Source organism: Nothobranchius furzeri, chromosome 14, assembly GCF_043380555.1.
Source record: "Nothobranchius furzeri strain GRZ-AD chromosome 14, NfurGRZ-RIMD1, whole genome shotgun sequence".
Classification (NCBI taxonomy): Eukaryota; Metazoa; Chordata; class Actinopteri; order Cyprinodontiformes; family Nothobranchiidae; genus Nothobranchius; species Nothobranchius furzeri.
Genome location: NC_091754.1, coordinates 45,292,590 through 45,317,381, shown reverse-complemented (window position 1 = coordinate 45,317,381; position 24,792 = coordinate 45,292,590). Strand labels below are relative to the sequence as shown.

The 24,792-nt window shown below is 41.8% G+C and overlaps 2 protein-coding genes across 6 annotated transcripts in view; both read left to right on the top strand.

Annotated features, from left to right (window-relative positions):
- Positions 1-418: 418 nt before the first annotated feature.
- On the top strand, positions 419-10,711 carry ppib (peptidylprolyl isomerase B (cyclophilin B)). Its single transcript, XM_015952199.3, has 5 exons — positions 419-649; positions 3,265-3,378; positions 3,578-3,671; positions 8,010-8,194; positions 10,362-10,711. The coding sequence occupies exons 1-5, from the start codon at positions 515-517 to the stop codon at positions 10,482-10,484; spliced, it is 651 nt and encodes a 216-aa protein (XP_015807685.1). The 5' UTR covers positions 419-514; the 3' UTR covers positions 10,485-10,711.
- Positions 10,712-22,365: 11,654 nt separating this feature from the next.
- LOC107380829 (adaptor related protein complex 3 subunit beta 2) overlaps positions 22,366-24,792 on the top strand; it is a 65,740-nt gene continuing 63,313 nt past the window's right edge. For 2 of the 5 annotated variants that reach the window (XM_015952194.3, XM_054743084.2), the window contains exon 1: positions 22,366-22,658. In XM_015952194.3, the coding sequence (XP_015807680.1) occupies positions 22,546-22,658 (113 nt within the window). In that variant the 5' untranslated portion in view covers positions 22,366-22,545. The remainder of the gene's footprint in view (positions 22,659-24,792) is intronic. The other 3 variants (XM_015952196.3, XM_015952198.3, XM_015952195.3) reach the window with 2 other exon arrangements.

Sequence of the window (24,792 nt, the reverse complement as noted above, 5' to 3'; positions counted from 1 at the left end):
GGCCCAAGACCATTAAGACACTTAAAAACCATTAGAAGATCCGTAAAATTGGTCCTGAAGCACACAGGGAGCCAATGTAATGACTCTAAAACCTGTGTAATGTGCTCCCGCATCCTGGTCTTCGTCAGGACACGTGCTGCAGAGTTTTGTTGAAGTTGTAAACCTGAGATGCTCTTTTTGGGAAGACCAGAAAGCATACCCGCCTTAATATTCTGCTTTTGATATCGGCCATCTGCAACAAAATTCTTAAAAAATGGACATCGGCCTTGAAAAACCATATCGGTCGGCCTTTAGTAAGCACCTTACTCAGTAGGAATGATTGCACTGGGGGAGAATGGAGACCCATCTAAAATGGCGGCCGGCCACTTCAGTAGCTCCAGTCGTGAAGCGTCTACGTTTGTCCAGCACACAGGCTTGTACGTAACTTCCGGTACCCATTCCAAACACCACCCTCCCCCTTTCCGGCGGGCCTCCTATAAAGCCAACATCTCCGTGCTTCTAGTTCTTCTTGTTGATGGTGAGACTTTGTGAAAGAAGGATGAAGTTCCTTGTAGCCGTTACAGTTATTGTGGGATCACTTATTTTTCTCGCCTTTCCAAACGGTTCATCTGCCGACGAGAAGAAGAAAGGCCCCAAAGTAACGGCCAAGGTACGTGTTAGCGTGCATGCTAGCGTCTGGTTAGGCTAACGCTGCTATAGAAATACCGGAGCTCTCATTGTAGTAATGCTAACCGGTAGCTCCTGCCTGCAAAGCCACGTCACACTGGTGGTCTGGGAGCCTGCAGGCTTCTGCTCCTCACCGAGCTTACACTAGCTAGCTGCTAACAGGACACGTAAATCTGAATGAGCTAATGAATCAGGACTGGTCCTGTCAAGAGTCATTACACTTAAAAACATTAAGGTTATGTTTACTCACTGCTCTGCTAAACAAAGACAAACCAGTCCCGGTTGTTGCCGCGGGTCTGTCCACGTCTACAGTTCTGGGTGTCCCTAAAAGCACCACACAGACCTTTAAGCCCTTTTCCTCACACGCTGACCCTGCGACTCGGCAAAGAACTAAACCAGTTAAAATTTAAGCTAAATTGCATATTTTCTTCTGTTTATGTGAATGAAAGTCAGACTTTCTACATCCAAAATCAAATCCAGCATTGGTCTGAGTGTTTGTGCTGACCTGAGGAGAACATAAAGGTATTTGTGTTACAAAATTCATGACTGGATTTAAAGTAGGGCTGGGCTATATGGACCAAAACTTATCTTTTTGCTGAATTCCGATATACGATATATATCAATATTTTTCCTCCTGTAAAATATTTACACTTTAACTCATTTCAAACTGTCTAGAGAAATTATATACATAAATCGGTAGATTAAATGCATAAAAATGTATTTATTCTTGTCAAACTTTAACCTTAGTGTCTATTCTCTGGTACAGCTTTCTACACACACGCACATCCACATCCATCCCCAGTGGGTCATGGTGGATGGCTGCTTAAGCTTGGCTTATGCTTGACGCATTCACTTTCCGCTTGGTGATGCGGCTCGCGGATGGAACGCGCTTCACAACTGGCAGCGTTTATGGTTCATGCGGCTCGTTTCTGCGGTGAGCCAATATTCTCCCAAACTGTAGGGGGCAGCATGGAGCTCTACGGCATGCATCCAACACTACACCATAGAAGTAGAAATTACTGTTTACAACATGACATTTCAGCATTTTTAACAATGTCCTCGTCTTTTCCGACAGTGCGAGCTATTTCTCTCAAGGAATTATTAACAACATGTTGATCACGGTGATCTCTGAGAGCTGAATCGTACAAATGTCTGTATTTGCGAACCTCTGCCATACTAGTTCTTGCTGGTCCGCCATGTTTTTCCGCGTCCGTCCGTCCGCGTGGTTAGAAATTTTCCGAGATGCGCGTTGTGGAAATCTTGGGCCGTGCGGAGACGCGGTGGAGGGGCGTGGTTGTTAAAATGACGCAACTTTTCCGCGCGGAGCTGTGCTGACCTCGCGGACGCGTCAAGCATAAACTAACCTTAACATGTTGGTGCTAGGGTTGTCACGGTAACCAATGTAGCGGTAAACCCCGGTAAAAAGTTGACAATAATAATAACAGTCTTATTTTAAAAAAAGAAAATCTCTGTGGATTACCGTGGCTGCGGTGTAGGCGCGGTGACCCTTCCCATCCACCGTATCATCTGCTGAAGTTGCCGGCGGCATATGCGCACTTTTGTTTCCAACCAAAACTTTCTTGAAGCTAAAGCTGAAATAATGGCCAAAGGAGGAGACGGCAGCGCTCAGGACATTTATTATCCCTCAAAGAAGACAAAGTGGGATGTACGGGCATTTTTTGAATATTTGAAGAATGCCGAAGGACAGTTGATAGAAGACGGCTATCCTGTTTGCAGCACGTGCAGAAAAAGTGTCTGTGAAAGGCAGCAACGCTTCACATCTCATGACACATCTGCGTGACCATCACCCACAACTCTACAGTCAACGCAAGGCAAGTTAGCGTTCGTGTTTTAGCTAAAATGCGTGAGCCGAGGATTTGCGTTGAGGAAGAATGCAACGAGTCACTATATAAAGCAGCCGCAGCGCTGCTACCTGCATATAAACCGTGTCGCGGACACCCCATATTGAAATGACGCTATGCATTACGGGGCTCCCAGGGGCAGAAAAGATTTGGTCTCCGAGAATGATTATGAATTTAACAATGATTACTGCCTGATGACATCTTCCCAAATCTGCAAAGCTCACTGGAAGGACACAAACCGAGGACAATATTTTCCTGATATAGGGTTTATTACTCAAGCACGGGTAAAAAAGTATCTGATTAGAAGGCTACTTCAGTACTGAGTGAGTATCATCTGATCTAATATTTTTTAAATGATGACATCAAACAGACAAAAAATAAGAAGTTATGGGCAAATATTGGTATTTTAAAGACTAAAGGGGAAATATGTAAACAAACAACATGATTACAAAATAACAAATTTTAGGCTAAATTTAGACACACAGGACAATATTTTCCTGATATACAGGGTTTATTTTGTTGTCTGAAAATGTAACACTTTTTAAAAAGATACCGCGACAATACCAAAAACCATGATAATTTTGGTCACAATAACCGTGAGGTTAAATTTTCACACCGTGACAACCCTAGTTGGTGCTTAGCGATGCGTTTCGTTCACCTAAACCTGACTTTTTAAAATAATCCTAGGTTGTGACCGGTTCAGTGATTAAACACGGGCCTCTATCCTCTTTTCTAGGTTTTCTTTGACATCAAAATCGGAGATGAAGATGTTGGACGCGTTGTCATCGGTGTCTTTGGGAAAACGGTCCCCAAAACTGCTGACAACTTTGTTGCCCTGGCAACAGGAGAGGTGAGAAATTTGGAGGCCTTTAGTTAGAACCGAGATTGGACTGGACATGTAACTGTGTGTGGTGATGTTATTTATTACTTAGTTTAGTCAATAATCCTGCATTTGTATGGAGATTCATCCAGATGTAATCCTGTTGAATTGGTATAGTCTGATGTTAGACAGTTATATTTAGCTAGTTTTGCTTGTTTTAATTCAACAGAAAGGATTTGGGTACAAAGGCAGCAAGTTCCACCGAGTCATCAAGCAGTTCATGATCCAGGGTGGAGACTTCACCAGAGGAGATGGTACAGGAGGTAAAAGATCACACAACGTTTGGTCAGAAGGTCTCCAAAATAACAAGCATGGTTCTTGCCCCCTACCCAGCCCAGAGGAACCAAAACCCTCTGTCAAAACATTTCAACTTGAGTTCATTTTGTAATAAGTTACAAAATGACTTTATATCTTTATATTTGCTATATAGCCGCTATGCTAGCGACATGTTTCGCCGTCTCTAAGCGGTTATTGCGTGTATTCTCACAAGTTTTTTCAATCTGAGCCTCTGGGTAAATGTGCTGCTCTAAACTTTGCATTTGCATTTTCTCATTACATTGGAACTTCACGTTGTCCCACATTGAGTAGTCATTGTCCCACATTTGGCAAGTTGGGATCTGGTCACCCTAGGCGAGAGGTCAGGTGTATTTTCAATTGTCTGAACGCTTAAAACCGGTCAACCTCTGTATCTGGGCTTAATTACAATACGGTCCTGGAAGAATTCTTTAAAAAATACGACTGATCTAACCTGTATCATGTACATGTAACATTTCATAAGTGGTTACTTTTAAAAAATTGTCAATAAAATGCCAAGCCATTCAATAAAATGTCATACTCCATAAAAAATATGGATTATCAATATCATTGAGCCTTTTAATATTTGGTTGATGGTAAAACTAGGTTCTATGGCTGTGCCAGGGAAATACTTTATAGTAATTTGACACAGAGGCAAAAATGTAGTTTATAACAATCAATATATTACTAAATTACTACTAATGATGATGCATGACAAATGATTATAAATGGTGATTTAAGGTAATATCAATCAAATTTTATTTGTATAGCATCTTCCCTTGCCTTTAAAGAATCCCCAGGCGCTGAATATAACATAAAAACAAAAGAGCAAAGAGACCACAAGATGGATTAAAACCGCATAAGAGTGACTAAAATAACAAAACAGATGAGATAAAAGACTAAAATTCTAAAAAATCCATATTACATGAAAGCCATATTACATGAAAGCCAAACGATAAAAAGAAGTCTTAAATCGACTCTTAAAGACCTGCAGTGATGGGGTCTGTTTGCCAACAAGTGGGAGCTCGTTCCATAGTGTTGGAGCTAGTACAGAAATGGCCCTATCAGCTCTTGCTTTCAGCCTTGTTCTTTGGACGATGAGCAAATCTTGGTCAGCTGAGTGAAGAGAACATGTACGGGCATGCATCTGAAGCAGCCCAGCCAGATATGGTGGGGCACCACCGTTGAGGGACCGGAAGACTAACAACCAGACCTTAAACTTTGCCCGGCAATCCACAGGGAGCCAGTGTAGGGAATCCAGGACAGGAGTAATGTGTGTTTTGTTCGAGCCTGTGGCAGGACAGGAGTAATGTGTGTTTTGTTCGAGCCTGTTAGGAATCTAGCTGCCGAGTTCTGAACCAACTGCAACAGCTTCAGTGCTGCCTGACTCAGCCCAACATACAGAGCATTGCAGTAATCAAGCCGCGATAAAACAAATGCATGCAGGACAGACTCGAGATGTGTCCTAGCCAACGTTGGCTTGATTTTTGCCAGACAGCGCAAGTGAAAAAAGCAGATTCTCACAACCTGGTTTATGTGGCTTTCAAATTTAAGATTGCAGTCAATTTCTAGCCCTTGCTAGAAGGGAGGAATGTAAGAAGCTCGGTCTTGCCCTCTTTAACATGTAGAATGTTTGCTGCTAGCCACAACTTCACCTCATCCAGACAAATCTGGAGTTTCTTGATACAACCACCCATCTCAGGACTCAGGGGAAAATAGATCTGGCAGTCATCTGCATACAAATGAAATTTAATGCCATGAATGCACAGGATTACACCCAGTGGTAGCAATTGAAGGGTGAAGAGGAGGGGGCCCAGGACTGAACCCTGTGGTACCCCCCCAGCGCAGGTCCTCCCAGTTGGACACAGAGTTGACCACCATCACACAAAACCTCCTTCCCTGGAGGTAGGACCGTAGCCATTCAAGAGCTGACCCCGTAATCCCTACCCAGCGTTCCAGTCGATCCAGTACTATCAACTGAGACGATGAATAAACTCTGAAACATGAACTTAAGAGAGTCGGAAAGATGTGATGCCTGGGTTTATAAAATAAATCTGGTTGAATTTTATTTAATTGTGTAGCGTCACACTTTATAGCATAACGACTGCATATTTAATTATGACCAATAAGATGCGATGATTCCATTTAAGTATGAAATTTCAACATGATCTATGAATGTTTAATCAGAAGAGTTTAGGATTCTTTGCTTGTTCAGGAACTTCGTATTAATTTAGACAGTCAAGTATATAGTTAGAAGGAATTTTATTCTTTTCTAAACTGATGATTATACATGACAAGCTATGAATAATGATGTGTGATGGAGTGTATGTGTGGTGATGTAATGTGTGTTGTAGGTGGTGTGGTGTAAAGTAGATGTGTATCAGAACCTTTGTATCTGAAAGAAATTGTGAATTCTGGGTGTAAAAGAATTTGTTGTCTGCTATTAACTAGAGTTGATTATTAATAAAACAACATCAGACGTAATCTGTTGTGTCTACAAACCCTGATCGGAGACCCCCAGTCAGAACCGGAATGTCAGGAAGTCTGGTGGACCTCAAGGCACCAAAGTTCATAGAATAACAGCAGTATGACCAGACCGGTGTAGAGATGTCTCCAGGTCACAACAGGCAGGAAGGTTCATTGTGTCTAAGACTGATGTTCTTATGAGCCGTATGGCTGTGTCAGCTAGCAGTGGGCCAACAGGCTTGACTGTGTGTCAAAAGAGAAGGTGTCTCAAGGAGGCTGGTTCCAAATTGGCCACTTCAGAGTTCCACTCAAAACTGAATAACTCAGGAAGTCATTCTAGTTTTAATAATCTAGAGTTTGATTTCTGCGAATCAGAATTTGACATGTTTGTTGGCGTTATCAAACATTCCTCTGAAAGCCACACCTTCCAGATACAAGCTGTTCTTGCTCTGTGGATAAAGTATGTATAGCTTTATGTGAGGTGACCTCAACCTTAATTTGCATCTAATGAACATTGTGTATGAGCGTAAATAATTGTTAAATCAAACAGTATTGATCATAAGATGTAAATGGATCATTGTATGAACAATATTCATTTCAACTTCACTGAATTAGGCACAGATTATTCAAACATTTCATATAACATCTGGTTCATTCAAACATATGTTTATAAATGATTATTTAACTTATGCAAGGTTTCCCCCAGCGCTGTATAAGCCTGGCAGCCCGCCAGGCTTTGCTTGGCCACCCGCCAGGCTAAGCGTCATGCCCCGCCCCCTTCCCCGACCCTACCGTGTCCGCTGACACGAACGGCACAACGAAACTAGAGCCCTCCAGCAGCTGATACTGGTGAGAAACGGCAGCGGAACGTGTGCAATCCCACCCCCACCCCCACCCCTGCTCTCACGGAGGAGCGCTGCGGGACGGAGACACACCCATCTCTCAGACACTTATATAAAAGTTATTTAAATTAATATGTAGCATTAATTTGTTAATGCTGATATTAAAATGTGACATAACTGACAATAAATCATTAAATAATCGAGTAGACTCATTTGGTATATTTAAGATCTGAATATAAGGCATTTCAATAATAATCATGATGATTTATTCATTACTGTAAAGCAGTCTAGGCATTATTAAATCAGTTTAGATAAAACATTCATTGTAGATAAAACAAAATATGATCGTAATCAACTTGTGAAGTGAAAGAAATAATTTATTAGACAAAATAAGATTATTTATTTATGTTGGAAAGAGTCTTGTCTTCTGCAGGAGACTTGTGCCTGCAGATACTAAAGCAGGAGAGCGATTGTTATGGTTTCGACCTCCTGGTAGCAAGGTCAAGAGCCGTATGTTTTCTGGTTTGGGACCAGACGGTTAACTTGTGTCACACTGATGAAGCAGGCTGTGGACCGTGTCTTAACCTTTGCAATCCATGGCCTTCTCCAACGCTACATCTAAAAGTAGAGGTCAGACGGCACAGCATACCTCTTCAGCCTCTGAGTACCCTGGTTTTACTCATTAGCCATGTTTGAACTTTTTTGTTTATGTAAATTTGTTTTGTTTTTGTTTTTGAGATTGCTGGGGTATAAAGGTAAACTATGTAAGAATTGAGTAACAGTGACATCCTGTGGTCAGATTTGGTTACTGCGAAGAGATGATGACCTATATGCATCATTCAGTTTAAAGGTACATGAGTAACAGAAGAGCAGTGGAATAAATATAAGGATTAGCATACAGATGATTCAGCATTCAGGACTACATGTGTGATCAAACATTTCCTTTCACAACCCAAGTCACATCTGACTGATCACAACCTGTTTCTTTTCTGCATGAAGGTAAGAGCATCTATGGAGACCGTTTCCCTGATGAGAACTTCAAGCTAAAGCACTATGGTGCCGGCTGGCTCAGCATGGCCAACGCTGGCAAGGACACCAATGGCTCTCAGTTCTTCATCACCACGGTGCAGACGCCCTGGCTGGATGGAAAACATGTGGTTTTTGGAAAGGTTCTGGAGGGCATGGTGGGTATCACAGACATCTGCTGATGTTTCCTATGATCTGCAGGCCTCTACAGGCTAATGCTTGTTTTTTTCTCTCTCATTTGTTTATTGAAAAATAAAATGTTACGCCCACTACATCAAACAGTGGACGCAACGTTTAGTGACAATAGCTCATGGAGGGTCCCCATATGGGAGTAAACTTTCCATCAGTACCCTTAATTGCAAGGCCTATCATCTCTACCATAACACTTGTGCAACCATTCATAAGTGGGTACTTTTAATAAACTTATAAAGGTATTCAATAAAGTCATAACCCATAAAAATGTTGATAATCAATATTATTGATAGAGGTGGAAAGTAACAAATTACGTTTACTTACATTACTGTAATTGAGTAGCGTTTGTGTATTTATACTTTTGAAGTCGTTTTTAAAAATCTGTACTTTTACTTTTACTAAGTTAATTGTATTTCAATAGCACTTATCACAGACATATAATCACAGTGCTTCATTAAGATCAAAACAAAATAAAACCGTCATAAAATTATAGCATTTCAAACCGATGAAAGAAGATACAAATTTGAGTTTGTATCACCCTCATACCCTAGTGGATGAGGGTGGAACTGCAGTTTTAGCCCCTCCCACTTGGCCAAAAAAAGTAGACCATAATGGCCCCATCTTGCTGGCTCTTTGCCGAACAAACCAAAAGAAAGCACTCCCAACTTCGTAACCAACCTTCCAGCAGAGTAACTTTGACACAAAGTACAAGATAATAATGATAGTACTGATATTTTCTGTCTCTGGACAAGCCAAGCAACGTAAAATGGTCCTCCAGGGGGAAATAAACGTTCATAAGCTTAACTCACCACAGTAGTGTCTGGGTCCGAGTTTGACTTGGCTACAGTCAAGAAAGGAAAAAAGAGAAAAAGAAAAGGTTGTGTCACGATGCATCTTTATCAGAACCATCGTTTTGATATAATCCTCAACATCCTTTGATGAGATCAAATCACGTTGCATTCCTCTATACGTGATGCAAAGTCTAGCTGGATGAAGGATGCCTAATTAAGCTCCTTCAATGCTCCGAAGTTGGCAGCAAACGTCATTGAAAGAGCTGGAGCTTGTGCAGGCTTGTCCTCTGGAACATCTACAAGTGTTGTTATGGTTGGACCTGGGTTCCACGTCTTCACACTTGTTCTCCAATGCATTCAGCCTTATTGAAATGGCATCCAACTTAGCCTGGAGTTAAACGTGATCCATACATGTAGAAAGAGACCTTTTCATATCCGTCACTGTGCCTCAGAGGTCTGTTTCAGCACCTGCAGGTCAGACTTGATAGACATAATTGTGTTGCTTTCAGCTCCCTTTTCAGTATTGTTGTAATCTCCCCACACTGCGCAGGCAGGAGCTCAGCCTTAACGGAGCAGTCCATTTCGGCAGACGGCGTGTTGGATGATGCAGGCTGAGGCGAGGTCTCACTACGAGGCAAGGATGTAGTCGAGGCTGCGGGCTGCAGGGATGGGCTAAGAAACACCGGCAGCTGTACCAGCTTTTTACAACATTGTTAATGTCAGTCTAACCTGTTTGAGAAGCACAACAACTACTCAAAACAAGAAGAAAAAAAAAATCACATGTGCGCCTAAAACATGAAATAACGTCAACTCTGGAGGAGCGACACATGATGCGACCTACTCCTTGTGACGACCCTGAAGTCCTAAAGCCTCAACAGTGACTTGGATGGGTTTGATCCAGTTGAACAGGCTTTTCCAGAAGCACGGTTCAGTGTTTTCCCCCAGGCGCTCTGTGTGACTGGCCAATCACAGAGCGTGAAGACGGTCGGTTACCCGTTTTTGCTTCAGCACCAGCACAGATATTGCTGAATTTTACATGTTTTATGCTCGTACTCTTCAAAAATGCTTTATCCGTACCGGACAGTGGTCTGAAAATGAGTATCTGGCTGAACCCTAGTGAGGAGTGAGACTGTTCTTGGTTGTGTGTAAGCATTAGCAGGCTGATGGATGAGCTTGGACCCAGAACCAGACTCCAGATTAGCAACTTGGCTAATAGCAGTTAGATTCATGAGGTTAAAATGGAAACCTGAGTAGACTAAAAGGTTTATGAATGCGGTACAACACCACCATGTTGGGTTCTTGCTGATTCTCCTAATGATCAATGCTACCTTTTGTGTTTCAGGACGTAGTGGCGAAGATCGAGAGCACAAAGACAGATGGCCGCGACAAACCTCTTAAAGATGTCGTCATCCATGACTGTGGCAAGATTGAGGTGGAGAAGCCTTTTGCTGTTGCCAAGGAGTAGAGGCTGTCCGGAAACGTGGGGGTGGGCTGGGGGTGAAAGGCCACTTTTTCACTGATTGCCCCGCAGTCTGGTAGGCCATTGTAACACCAAAGGAGCGTCATGATGTGGAGCTGGGTCCATCTACCTACGACCATTCCAGGGAGCACCGACGGGGCAGTGCTACGGTGTTTTGTAAAAAAACAAAAAAAAAAACATGAAATTTGGAATAAATGTTTCAAGTTTTGTTACATTGGTGGTGATGTTTCTGTGTTTACAGCTCTGCTTTAAAGGTCAACGTAACTGAAAACCCAAATTTAATTATTTTAGTCACTGAGTTTTCATGTAGGCTGAACATGAAGATGGTCTCCTACACCTATCTCCTGCATCAGCTTCTGATGGTGAAACTCTAGGATTAGGAAATCCAGACAGATCTACGTCACACTGAAGAAAAAAATATATTTTTATTTTAAATAAAATTTTATGTCCTGAACTTGCAAGTGTGACTAAGGTCATGTGTGGCAGCTCTTTTAATCCTGTTCATATGGATTTGGCAAAGGTGGAGCTGTTTCAACCAGTGGTGTGCTCATGAAGCACTTCAAAGCATTTTCTATACATCAGGGGTGGGGAACCGTGGTCCATGAGGGCCACTATCCAGCATATTTTGGTTTCAACCCTGCTTCAAAACACCTGATTTCAATCAGCAGATGATTAACAGGCATCTGCAGAGCCTGATGAGCTGCTGAACAGGTGAATCAACCACTGAATCAGAAGTGTTGGCGCAGAGACATGCAGGATACCGGCCCTTGAGGACCAGGGTTCCCCACGCCTGCTGTACATGGTTCGAGGCCTTGAACCCATTAGCTGTGGCACCATCTAGTGGTGCTTGGTAACATTACAATGCATTAAAATGCTTCACACATTGTGTCTGGATGACTGCAGGCAAAAGTGCATCAAATCCCATTTTTCCTGAGTCAGAACTGCACAGATCTGATCTTATTTCCAAAGCTGACCACAGTCACTTTCATTTGGGGTAATTATTCCATTTTTGAAAGCGACTGCAGTCTAACGGTGATGTCACATTAAATCCGCCTCCTACGTCCAGGGGCGTGGATATGGGTGGGCCCAGGCCCACCCACTCAAATCCCTAAAAAAATTATGTAAATGTATTTTATTTAGGAGGGGTGTGTTTTCAGGCCATCATACAATGAAATGAAACATAATTGAATTTAAATTAATTGTGTTTATGTGGTTTCTGCCGCTCTGCACACACTTCTCCTCTCAGTGCATTATCCACAGACAACCCTAAATTCACACGTTTAGCTTAATGTGTGAAGCTCAGGTTAATACTGATCAAAAGCTACGCCTTGCTTCTGGTCATGGGTGAAAGAGTTGTACCTCTCATAGGTCTCATTCTGTTCAGGCACAAAGTCCTCTTCAACTGTATTCATCACGTCGTCTAAAGTGCGACTAGCTTCATCAGCTGAAGGCTATTATGTGTATATCAATGCATCTTCCCTCATGACATGCAAAAGGATGTGAGCTTTCAGGTTTTCAGCATCACCACCTGCCATTAAAGTGATTCCGATTATCAGCAGGGTTAGCGCTCACTTGTATGGATGAGGGCAGACTTAGCATACCATGGCAGCACGTTGGCGTATCACTGCAGCCCTTTACTCTCTCCGGCATGGACTCCTCTCCTATTGGCTCTAGTGTCCCTCGTTCTCTGCTGCTCACGGCCTTCCTACGATCCAGCACAGTTAGCATGTTGCACCGTTGCTCGCACTACTGGACACCTTCTTTCTCAGCTCCCTCATGGCAGACCTTTTCTGCTTAGCTGCTCACGACCACTTCTGACACCACGTGTGGTTTAGCTTAATCTTCTAATTAGCAAACAAGGAAACTCAGTTTCAGACTTTTATTGATCACCACCTCCCTTCTGGTTCCCTCCAGCCAGTGCTACTCCCCTCTTGCCCCTGGCCTTCTGGGTAACTGAGTTCTTCCTGAACTATCTCATAACTTAACAATCAGGACCCAGAAAGAAAGCTTAGTCTCTTGTGAGTCACTTTTATTAACAAAATCACTAAATCCGTTCTATAACTGAGAGCTTCTTTCTCATGAGGGAGCTCCAGTCTAGGACAACTCCTAAACCCAGGTCCGGCTGGGATCAACAAGGCCCGTAGCAGCATCTCTGGACCTGAACTGCACTCTCTGCTCTGCATCATGATTCTACGATACCCCCTTACCACCAGAAATCAGAACCGTGTGGACAAGCCCTCTCCTGGCCAGCACGTTCCCTGGATTCAAGCCAGCAGGGAGGTAAGCTGAGGAACTGGACCCACTGTTGGACAGTCTCTTCTGTAAAGTAAGGCCTCTGCGAGCTCGAGCCGAGCTTGTCCATGAATGGTGAAGGGTTGTACCGCACGCTGGATCACAAGCAGGGCATTTAAGGGTTAAACGTGCCAGTCGAGCTTTGCTGTGGAGAACAATTTCAAAAGAGGAACTGATGATAAAACAGGTGGAGCTCTTATTAAGGTCCTAATAGTGTAGACCACCAATATCCAATCCACCTGGAACACATAATTGGTGCTGAAACCTGTAAAGACACCTGTGACTGACAGGAACCTGACACTGTAGCGTGGCTGATGTGCTGTTGTTGGAGGATCGTGCTCTCTAGAGAGGACACGTCCTCCGTGAGTGCACTGGTCTCCTGAAAGAGATCCTTCTGGAGGTATGCTGTGATTTGGAACCCTTTGGCAAGCGACAGACAGACCGCACGAATTGGACTCTAGTTGAATTTCTATATTACAACCCCCAGAACCTCCTCTGTTGCCCAGGTAACCAGACTGAATGACAGCTCAGAGGCTGCTCTTAGACATTTCCAAATGAAACTAAATCCAAGCAGAAGGACTTCTTAAATGAAAAAGACCACCCGTTACTCTTCCATTAATCCTATTCTATTATTTATTTATTGCTGACAGGAACCTCTCCTCTGTCCCGACCAGCAGCCGGCGTCTCAATCTCAAAGTCGATAGCCATGATTTGTTGTTTTCAGGTAGATCCCAGGAAATCCCCTCATGAGCTGAGGACGTAGCGTGACCACGAGAGGCCACCGCACGTTTCATAAGTCAGGATGTTGACCGTTCATACAAACGTTCTAAATTTTGTTCATAGGAGGTAATTTAGGAATTCTTCTATGAAACTCTGACGAATGAGGCCCCTGGACTTTCTGGTTATCTTGAAGACATCTTAGCTTTCATCCAAGAAGCTCCTTCAGTTCTAAAGCTCGGGTTGTGAGTAGGAGGCTTAGAAGTTGTGGTCAGAAACAAACAATAATTGTGCTGCAAGACTTTTTCTTTCTACTAAAAAAATAAAACCACATCTTTGTCTAAATGAATCTAGGACATTTAAGGTGATGTTATTGTCCCTTTATTCCCAGATCATAGGGCACTCATCATACCTGAGTAGGAAAGTGATGTCCAATCCATGTGATCGATATCGGTGATCAGCAGCATAAAACCAGATCAGAGCATCCCTAAACCTAATGCACTTATTACCCAGAATGCTCCTGTTCCTTTACTTTTACATTAATGTCAGTCAGGATTACCAGAAGAACACGCGTAGCCCCAGAGCCACAGGTTGGAGACTTTTAGTAGTAGGTGTAGCAATAAATACAAATTAATTATGACCAATAAGATGTGATGATTCCATATAAATATGAAATATCAATCTTATTGATCTTTGAATGTTTAATCAGAAGATTCTAGGGTTCTTTTCTTCTTCTTCAGGGACCATAAACACACTTCGTATTAATTCAGACAGAGTCAGCATATAGTTTATAAAATGAATTTGTAATTATTTTTCCTAAATTAATGATTACACATGACAAGATATGAATAATGAGATGTGGTGTGGTGGATGTGAGGTGTTGTGATGGAAGCTAGATGTTGTAGCAACCGTTCTTTGTGTCTGAGAGAAATTGTGAAATCTGGGTGTAAAAGAATTTGTTATTTGTTATAAACTAGAGAGTTGTTTATTTATAAACCTCATCAGACACCAGTATGCAGGCTTACGATACCCTGGTACGAGTTCCTCCCGGCGGTCCGGAGGGTTGCGGTCAGAGTGGTGAGGTCACCGGACATCGAAACCACAATACTCAGAGATTAGTAGCTTCCTCTGAGTTCAGTTTCCCCGGCCATGAGATGCAACCCGGGGTCTGCAGGTTAGGTGTCCAAGGTGGATGTCTGAGTTGAAGTAGCTCTGAAAAGAGCTGTTGTGCCTGTATTCACTTGCAGCGTCGCAGAAACGGTTTGATTTGAGGTCAAAGGAGTTTGTTTCAAAAGAGGCTTCTTTCCTGATTTGGCCGAATCGGGCTCAGCTGGAAACTGAATTAATCGGGAAGTAATTCTTGTTTTATTAAACTACTTTGTTAGGATTTCTGGTGTATTCTGGCAAATCAGAATGTGCCATGTCTGGAAAGCTTTACCAAAACATTCCTCAGAAAGCCACACATTCCTTCAGATACTGTTATGGAAATTTTATATTTTATTATTTTAATCCTATTAACTGTAGCGATAAATATAGATTTATATCTGTATTTATCAAATGTGGTGTGTACTTAGCTTGTCTTTGTCGTTTATAATATTATATTAATTAATTAGGCCACCACCCAGCCTTTGTTAGTGTGACTGCGAACACTTGAGGGGAGATTTAGATTTTGTTCAAGGTCATCAGTCTAAAGTTTAACACTACAAATTAGTCTGAAAGCTGAGTTCTTGTCAGAATGCGTCAGCTATTCTCGAGATTGCCAGAAATAATCAGGCGTTATTTACGTTTTGTGAATTTATTACAACATCAGTTAATACATTGACAAAAGGACCAAACACAGCTTATAGTTTCATGCATGAAATTAAGAAAATTGTTAACCCAAAGCTTTATGGCAGTAATAGGAAATAACTGATCTGTAATTAAAGAGGAAATTCGGTGACACCAGTATTATAGAAAAATGGGGAATAATTTCTAAGGGGGGACAAAGTGAAATGTTCATGTGTTTTTTTTTTGGGTGAAATGGGTGTGTGTGTGTGTGTGTGTGTGTGTGTGTGTGTGTGTGTGTGTGTGTGTGTGTTGGTATGGGTGCAGGAGGGGGTGTGTTCATGTGTGTGAGTGGATGCAATGAGAGTTGGTGTGTGTGTACGTACGGATTCGTTGCGGCAGAGAAAGAAAGTAAATCTTGAGAGATGGATGGGAATTTGGATCGAAAATAACACACACCATAAAAGTTTAAGTCTGAATTCACTAATCGGGCTTAGCAGGAAAAGTCCATTTTAAGTCTAAATGTGTGATAGTGAACACTTCTGCTTTGCTGAGATAATCCATCCCACCTCACAGGTGTGCCACATCAAGATGCTGATCCGACATCATGAGTAGTGAACAGGTGTACCTTAAGCTGCCCACAATAAAAGGTTATGACGTTTCTTATCCTCTCCTTGAGCAGTGCTCTCTGTGCTCTTTCTATTACATTTTGGGCTGTCTTGGTCTGGATTGATGTTTTCAGCTGTAGGCTTGTGGGTGTGATGTTTTCGTCCCAGCAGCTTAAACAGAAGTGAAGGTGGTTTCTTAGACGTGCGCGTTTCTGGTGTAATCGCTCCAAACGGCGGAAGTCCTTCGTTCCTTGTTGTCCGTATTTCTCTTTGACCATCTTAGGTGTGTTCTTGCTGTGTCGCGGTTCTAATTCCATGCTGTCATTCTTTTTCAAACACAGAAACAGTTTTGTTTACCTGTTTTGTCGCTACGTTTCGCCGGCGGCTGCAGGCTTCTTCAGGCTTCTTCAGGCTGATGCTGATGGTGGCGCGTCACTTCCTTCTCCGTTTATCCGCGGGCAGCAGAGGACGTTGTCGCCCTCTACTGGCCGCTCTCTGCTTTTTAGAGAGTTGATCATTTATAGAACGGCATCAGATGCAATCTGTTGTGCGCACGTACCTGTGATGGAGACCCCCGTTGTAGATCCAGAATGCTGAAGTCTGGTGGACCCCAAGGAACCGAAATCCGTAGGACAAACCGCAGTACCACTATACTGGTCTCAAGTTGTCTCCAGGTCACAACAAGCATGAAGGTTGAGAATGCTTAAGAGAATGGACTCTTAAGGAGTCTTTCTGTATCAGCTTGCAGGCAGACTTTGACGGCTTGTCAAAAGCTTTGATGGTTCAAAGTGTTTCCACTCCGAAGTTCTGCTCAAAAACTGAATCACTCGGGAAGTAAATCCTGTTTTATCAATTCCTATGTTATGATTTTCTGGCAAATCACAACGTGCCATGTTAAGGAGGTTTTACCAAAAAACCTCAGAAACACTCCTTCAGCTAAAAGATGCTCTGATTTGTGGATAAGAAAATCTCTATGTGTCATGACATTTACTGTACCCTTGTGCACGTGTGTGTGAGCTTGTCAAGTAGAGTGATTATAAAACAAATGGATCATTGCAAGGACACATTAATTTCAACCTTATTAATTTAGGCACAGATTAATCAAAAACTTTCATTTAACACCTTCTTCATACTTCTAGGATTAATTACATATTTCATTTCATCATTCAGTATTCATTATTATAAAAGTTCATTCTTTATGACAGTGTGCAATCCTGCAGCCTTATCAAAAGAAAGCTTTGTTTGGGAGCATAGGCTGACATCTTCCCAAGGAATGTCAACAACAACTGCAGAATCTTTGCTGGGTGGTAGAACATAGAGTTTAAAAACCACTTGGAACCAAATGGAATTATCAGTAGATGGCCGGACACGGTGTAGGTCAATATGTAGGTGAAAATTGACCCTTTTCTGGATGTTACAAGTAGCAAAGGTGCTATGTACCCACCTGTGTGCTTCTGTTATAAGAAAATGGAACACATTTTGTGAATGAGGTAATGACCAGATGTTTTGAAGAACCTTTGTTAGTACAACTGTGGATGTGGATAACTGCTCCCTCTGGTGGACTGTTTTCCTTCCCACATATCACGAATCCTATACTCCACAGTGACACAGAACACTTTGGCAGATTGGATGATAAAATTTTTTGCTGCATTGCCAATCAGCCTCTCTGAGTCTGTGAAGGCCACATTGGTGGATGTGGTCCTGTTGCCTTCGTCATTGGCAATGATTTCAACATTGCCATGTTGAAACACACCAACACAGGAGTAGGGGGTCCCCAGATCGTTCCCAATGGCTGGTCCCCTAGACATGGTTCCGAGTGCTAATGTGAGGTGAACTGAATGTGACGGAGGAATGACCGATGGAGTGGAACAAATGTCCTTGCTGGGATGAAAGGAGGGAAAATGTGTTGCATCACAGTAAATGCACATCAAGATGTATGTAACAGCTTCCCGTAAGATAAGTTTATTTTAGAAGAAAGGCTTTTAGCACTTCTACTTGTAGTTTTAAAGACATTCAAGTCATTTAGAACAGAGGAAAGAGCCGCAGCGAACTCCGCTTCAGTCGCCATGTTTATGACAAACTCAGCGTTGTGGTGTGTGATGTACGCTGCTCAGCGCTGATTGGCTCGGCTAGAATTCTCAGGGGGTGGGGTTATATGAATAGGAGAGTTCCCAGACCCTTTCTCTGTGCAGAATTAAACAGAGGAGTCTGGCAGGCCAGGCCAGAGAAATCCCATAAAGTTGTTGCTGCTGAGGGCTAAGGGAATAGATGGTTCAGAGCTATGATTCTGTGTAAGTTTGGCAACTGTACTGAAAAGAAATTTTGGATTATTCTTATTCTTCTCAATTAGCGATGAAAAGTATGCAGTTCTGGCTTACCGAAGCTTATTTTTTCATTTTTGTGTTTGAGAGTGATGTCCAGCAACAAGAGGAGAGCCGCAGGCTGGGGGACCGTCAGGTGAGCATGAAGCCGGACAAAGTTCAAAGTCAAAGTTCAAAGTCATTTATTGTCATGTTCTCCACATGTGTAGGACATATAGAGAAATGAAATTCAGTTTCAGCACACACAATTCAAAGATCAGACATACGTGGGTAAGACATAACAAGAATTGGTGACTGCGGTCATTCGCAACATGAGTCGCACTACCTTAATAGTTAGATGAAAAGGGTGTTACATGAGTGAAGTTCAGGGAGGGAGAGGGGGGGGGGTGGATAGAGATTCACAGCATTTGTCTGCATTCCTTCCAGCGTGGGGGTTTTGCATGCAACTCCAAGGCTGCTTATGGCGTCAGATTCGATAACAGAAACTTTGTTTGGGTCAGACAGAGATAGATTTTTCTCTCTGCCTTAAGTCTGTATTGATCATTCAAGTCCTCAAGTGAAGCCAATTCAGTGATTAAACATCTCCACACCGTCCGGTGACCCTTTCCGAGATGTTATCAATCCTGCGCGCTAACACCGGTAACGCAGCTAAGACATTGTCCAGCTTGCGATTCACCTCGAGCAACGTCCCAGTCTGTGAGGTATCCACACGGACGGTGCCGTCCATGGATGCGGGTCGCCCTCCAATCGCTCCCGTCATCCCAATCAAGCTCAGTTGATCGATATTGGATCAGAAGTATTGGAAAAACACTGCTTGCTTGCAACGATTTAGGTTTCTACTGCCCCCTACTGCCAGGAAAAATACACACGGTCAATTTAATATAGAAATAGATACATTTTTATAAACTATATTTTTGCCTCTGTGACAAATTATGATAGAGTGTTGGTTCCCTGGCGTACCTAAAGTACCTAATTTCATCATCAACTGAAAAACAGGTTAAATAATAATGATAATCCATATTTTTTATGGATTATTACATTTTATTGAATACCTTTATATTCTATAACCATTTACAACATGTGACAATGGCAGCAAAGAGCTATTATGACTGCTCAGAGAAGTGAAAATGTCTTTTATTTACAAATTTTATCATTTTTACATTTTTACTTTTTATAAACAAATAGTTTTACTTTTGCAGAACGTAAACACAAACAGTGTTTAATTACTAACATTTATTAGCTTGTTACACTTCTGTTATGATTTTTCCATTAAATGTTCAAAATTTTAATTAATTTACTACATTTAATCTATTTTCTACTTTCAGTGCGTTAGTGTGTACACTACAATTATACTTTTATTTACATATTTATACACTCATTTCAACTACATCATTCAGGAAGTCTACACACACAAAGTCTTATTTACTTTTCCTCCGTCTGACGTCAGTTGTGTGAGTCTATTGAGCCCTGTGTGTGCCTCTAATGATGTCATGAGCTTGACCAGATGACCTCGCTGCCAGAGATGACATCACTGCCATCTACTACCATCTGCTTCCTCTCCTATATTGTTCTGGGTGATTCTCCGGGGTACCCATGTTCCTGTCTTCCTGCTTTTACAGTTCTAGCATGCTTCTCCTCGTTGGTTCTGCCTGTGGGTGTTGCTATGTTTGGATTACAGTTTTGCTGATTGTGATGTATGCGGACGTCTTTCCTGCGTCGGGTGTTTGGACACCTCACTCCCATGCAGCTTGACTATTTAGCTAAACAGCACAGAGAGGTTATTATAGCATTAAGTTCCCATTTCCTTTACAAAACTCCCCAAAACAGCTGTTCTGTTTGTGGCAGGAGGACAGTCTGCACTTAGCAGAGAAGCCTGTTTGTTGCTTAAAGAAACAGTCAATCGTTGTAGATCCCTTCTAGCCAATCAGAGGTGAGAAAGGCTGGATCTTCCATGGACATCCTACAATTCTTAATGATGCATCCAGCAGCCAGGAAAAGTAAACAGTGTTGAAGAATTAGCCAGTGGTGTTGCAGGTCACACTGCTGTAAAGTCTCATTAGGAATAAACCAGCCATGGGAAAATACTCTGTTTTTTCACTATTTCATTGTCTGATTACATAATTCTCTATTGAATTTAGAAAACTTTATAGTTCTATACACACGCACATAAAATAAGCTGAGGTAAAATTAATTAAAGCTTCAAAAAGAGATTTACAAGCCCTTCTCTAATAATGCAAACTAAAACGTGAGACAACAAAAGAGAGACGGTTATAATAACGACAGAAATAAAAGACAACCTAATCAAAGTTTTGTTCAAATAAAAGAGTTTTTAACTTTATCTTAAAAGTATTTATTGTGGCTGCTTCCCCCAGGTCTGAAGGCAGAGTATTCCAGATTTTGGTGTATATACACTAAAAGCAGCTTCCCCCGACTTACGTTACTCATGTTGTATAACCAGGTTGCCATGATCTGTGGACCGGAGCGGTCTGGCTGGTCTGTAAGGGATTAGCATGTCTGTAATCTATTGTGGTGCAACGCCATTCAGAGCTTCATATACAAGCAGCAGGGGCCTCATGTATCAACCGTACTTACACACAGGTCTGTGTGTATTTGTGCGTAGGACCTAATTTATGTGGTATTCACTATTCATCATTGTGTACCTGTGCGTGGAAATGTTCCTAAACATAAGAAAACTTCAGACCATGCGTAGGAACATCATCTAGCGGTAGAACAGGGGAACCGCAGCACCAAAGGTCTCAGTCATCCACTAAGTATTTTACCCGTTAAATAAATATTTCTGAGGAAAAACAGCAGAGTCACATGACTGGTGCTAAAACACTCAACCGGAATCTGACTTTGTAGAATGGGTGTCGTGTTTTTGTAATCACAATTTAACTCTTCCAAGTTTTATGATGTTCTTCCTTTTTTGCAATGAAATAAATTGATTTAAATTAAATTTTATTTTATTATATTTGTTTCCTAGTGAAACGCCTCGTGCTTCTGCTTGACATGTGTTACAGAAACATAAATTATAATTAAGGATCTATCAGAGCTGCTCTCTGTAGTAAACGTTTCTCCGTGAGCGAGCTGACAGCAGATCCGGCTGGAGCGCTGTTGGGATTTAGGATCCTTTGTGGAGCGACAGATAAACCGCACAAATCTGATATCAGTCCATGTTCTATTTTATAACCACAAGAACCCCCAGAATGCTCCCCATCACACACGTGTTGTCATAGTAACCAGACTGAAGGACAGCTGAGAGGCTGCACTCAAGACACATCCTAATAAAGCTAACTCCATCCAGAACATCTTCTTAAATGTAAATGAGAACCCGTTACTGTACGATTTATTAGATTACAGTTTTTATTTATTCCTGACAGGAACCTCCCCTCTGTCCCATTTACGACCTCTGACACTTATTTGGTTCTTTTGCACTTCAGCAGAAAGTTATCACAACAAAGTTTTCTTTCTTTTCTCCAGGTGGAACGCAGGAATCCCCTCACATGCTGGGGACGTAGTAGCGTGACCAAATATGGGTAATTGCAGACGTTTCTGTATGTAAATGACTGAGAATGGACACGAGCACCTGTACACACAGGTGGGATTTATAGTCAGACGAGTGCGGAGGAACATGCGTACGAGAGGCCACCGCTTGTTCCATAAATCAGGATTTTGATCATTCTTACTAACGTTCCAAATTTCGTTCACAGGAACGAATTTAGGAATATTTCTACAAATGTTTGATGAATGAGGGCCCAGGATTTTAAAATTAATTATTTTCTCAACTGGTAACCAGTGCAGAACTCCTAGAATAGGAGTGATGTGTTCTGACTTCTGTGTCCCTGCAGAATATAAGCAGCAGCATGCTGAGGGGGGCTGTAGGAGGCCGCTGCAATGTTCCAACTATTTCTGATGTAAGACCATCTAGCTGTGGATGAGAGGAGCTTCAGGTAACCCAAAGGCTCGGTTAGGAGGAGCCTGTTCATAAAAACACAATAAAGCAAAGCTCCATTAAATTCACCCGGCTGTAAGCTGTTAGATGACCAAGGAGCGTTGGGGCAGCTTGTGTGTGTGTGTGTGTGTGTGTGTGTGTGTGTGTGTGTGTGTGTGTGTGTGTGTGTGTGTGTGTGCGTGCGTGTGCGTGTGCGTGTGCGCATTCAAAGTGTCCCACCGTCACGTGACCAGAGCCTCATCACTCCTCTGCTCAGAAACCCACCGTCTCCCTCCGCACACCGGAGATTACGCTGGCGTCTGTTCGCGTCTAGCCGCTCACCGAGCTCTTTTCTGCGGTCTAAACCTCCATCCCTGCTCCGAGACGCCGAGGACCCACCCAACTCCACAGACATGTCCGCCAGCTCGGCCTTCAACGAGGAGAAGATGGGCTCGTCAAGCGTCGGGGAGGCTGAGTACGCCTACGACCCAGTGAGCGGGAAGATCTTCTCCTCCGACTATAACCGGTAGGTTTCCCGCTGCTGATGATGGAGGAGAGCCGGCGCAGACCGTTTTGTTCGGGTTAAATGTGTCAGAACCTGACTCCTCTGAAAGGGAGAAGGAGGGAACTTTGCTGCGTTTGAGGCCAGTTAGTCCGTGAGTCGGACCGTGATTTAGCCGCTCCGGCGGCTGCTATAGCTGGCTTCTGATCCAGGTCCGGATCCGAGTACGTTCAGGGTGGCCTGAGTCCCTCAGGATGAACCTTGAAGGTCCCGAAGAGGAGACGAGAGGCCTCGGCTGAAGCATTTCAGCACCACCCCTGGTGGACAGCGACAACAATCAGAGTAGGGCTCCGGATCAACAACAACATTAATAATAATAATAATAATAATAAACAACAACAACAACAACAATAATAATAATAAAAACAATGATAGTGATAATAATAATAATTATTATTATAACAATAATAATAATAATAATAATAATAATAATAATAATAATAACTATGATAGTGATAATAAAACAACAACAATAATAATAATAATAATAAATACAATGATAGTAATAATAATAATAATAATCAATGATAGTAATAATATTATAATAAACAATGATAGTGATAATAATTATTATTATTATAACAATAATATAATAATAAAAACAATGATAGTAATAATAATAATAATAATAATAAAACACTATGATAGTGACAGTAACTATTATTATTATAACAAAAATAATAAAAACAATGATAGTGATAATAATCACACTTGAACACAGATGAGATGGCCAGCGAGCTACAGATAAATACAGTCATCAGGTCATTAAAGCTGCACAAGCTAGCCCAAAACCTTTTTTATTGACTTTAGACAACGCTGTAACATAGGGAGCCTAAGTCACGCCCATCTATTTCTGGAAGAACGAAAAAATGAAGGCAAGTCAATCGGTCCTGGTCAGTGGTCCTGGTGACGTATGGGTGCTGTAGCGCGTTGATGATGGGATAGCTAGGTGTATAAACAACGGAAGCACCGCTGGCTTTGTGTTACAAACCTGCAGAAAATGGTCCGCTCCTGGTGTGTGAAGGGCTGCAGTGCTATCGTCACAAGAAGGCACAAAAGTAAAATTTAGGCAGGGGTCACGTTTATCGGGCATTCTCCGGTTTTCACCATTTATTTTGACAGAGGAATCTCAAAGCTGTTTCTGACAGACTGGAATTACCCCGACGAATGCAGGTGTGCCGACATTTTAAACGTTACACACAGAAACTACCTTTATATCCAGAGTATTTTGTTGATAAAAAAGTGACAATTATAATAAGAAGGAAATAGCTGATAGTTTGATTTGGCAAAAAAAAAAACTCTATAAGAGTCAATAAAGAGCATTTCACGCAAATAGAAAGGAATTCAAAGACAATGTTCCTGTCTGGTGTGTCTGAAGCAGAAGCAGTGGATACAGTTAAACATTGTAAAAATAAGTCATCCACAGATTGCTTTGATATTGATATGACACCAATTAAACAAATCATACAAAGTATATCTAAACCATTAACCTACATTTGCAATCTATCATTTCAAACAGGAACATTTCCAAATAATATGAAAATTGCAAAAGTAATACCGCTATATAAAAATGGAAACAAACACACCTTCACAATCTATAGACCGGTTTCTCTGCTCCCCCAGTTTTCTAAAACTTTGGAGAAACTGTTCAATAATAGATTAGAGCAATTTGTTGAGAAATGTAACATAATTGATGAAAGTCAATATGGGTTTAGATCAGCAAGGTCATCTATGAGTATAATTGATGCAGTGGAAGAAGTTACAAATAGTCTAGATAAGAAACAATATGCAGCGGGAATATTCATTGACTTAAGAAAAGCCTTCGATACTATTAACCATTCAGTATTGTTAAATAAAATAGAAAGAGATGGCATTAGGGGTGTGGCTTTCAACTGGATTCAAAGTTATTTAACCGGGCGACAACAGTATGTGAAGATGGGTGAGTTTGATTCTGATTTATTGGATATAGCTTGTGGTGTCCCACAGGGATCTATTATGGGTCCAAAATTGTTCATTTTGTATATAAATGATATATTTACAGTATCAAAATTACTGAAATTAATTCTATTTGCAGATGGCACAAGTATATTTTATTCTA

Excerpts from the sequence above, each read along its gene's own strand:
- ppib (XM_015952199.3), top strand. The coding sequence starts at position 515 with ATGGTGAGACTTTGTGAAAGAAGGATGAAGTTCCTTGTAGCCGTTACA. Across the intron at positions 3,379-3,577 it reads TTGCCCTGGCAACAGGAGAG|AAAGGATTTGGGTACAAAGG; the intron begins GTGAGAAATTTG and ends TTAATTCAACAG. Across the intron at positions 3,672-8,009 it reads CAGAGGAGATGGTACAGGAG|GTAAGAGCATCTATGGAGAC; the intron begins GTAAAAGATCAC and ends TTCTGCATGAAG.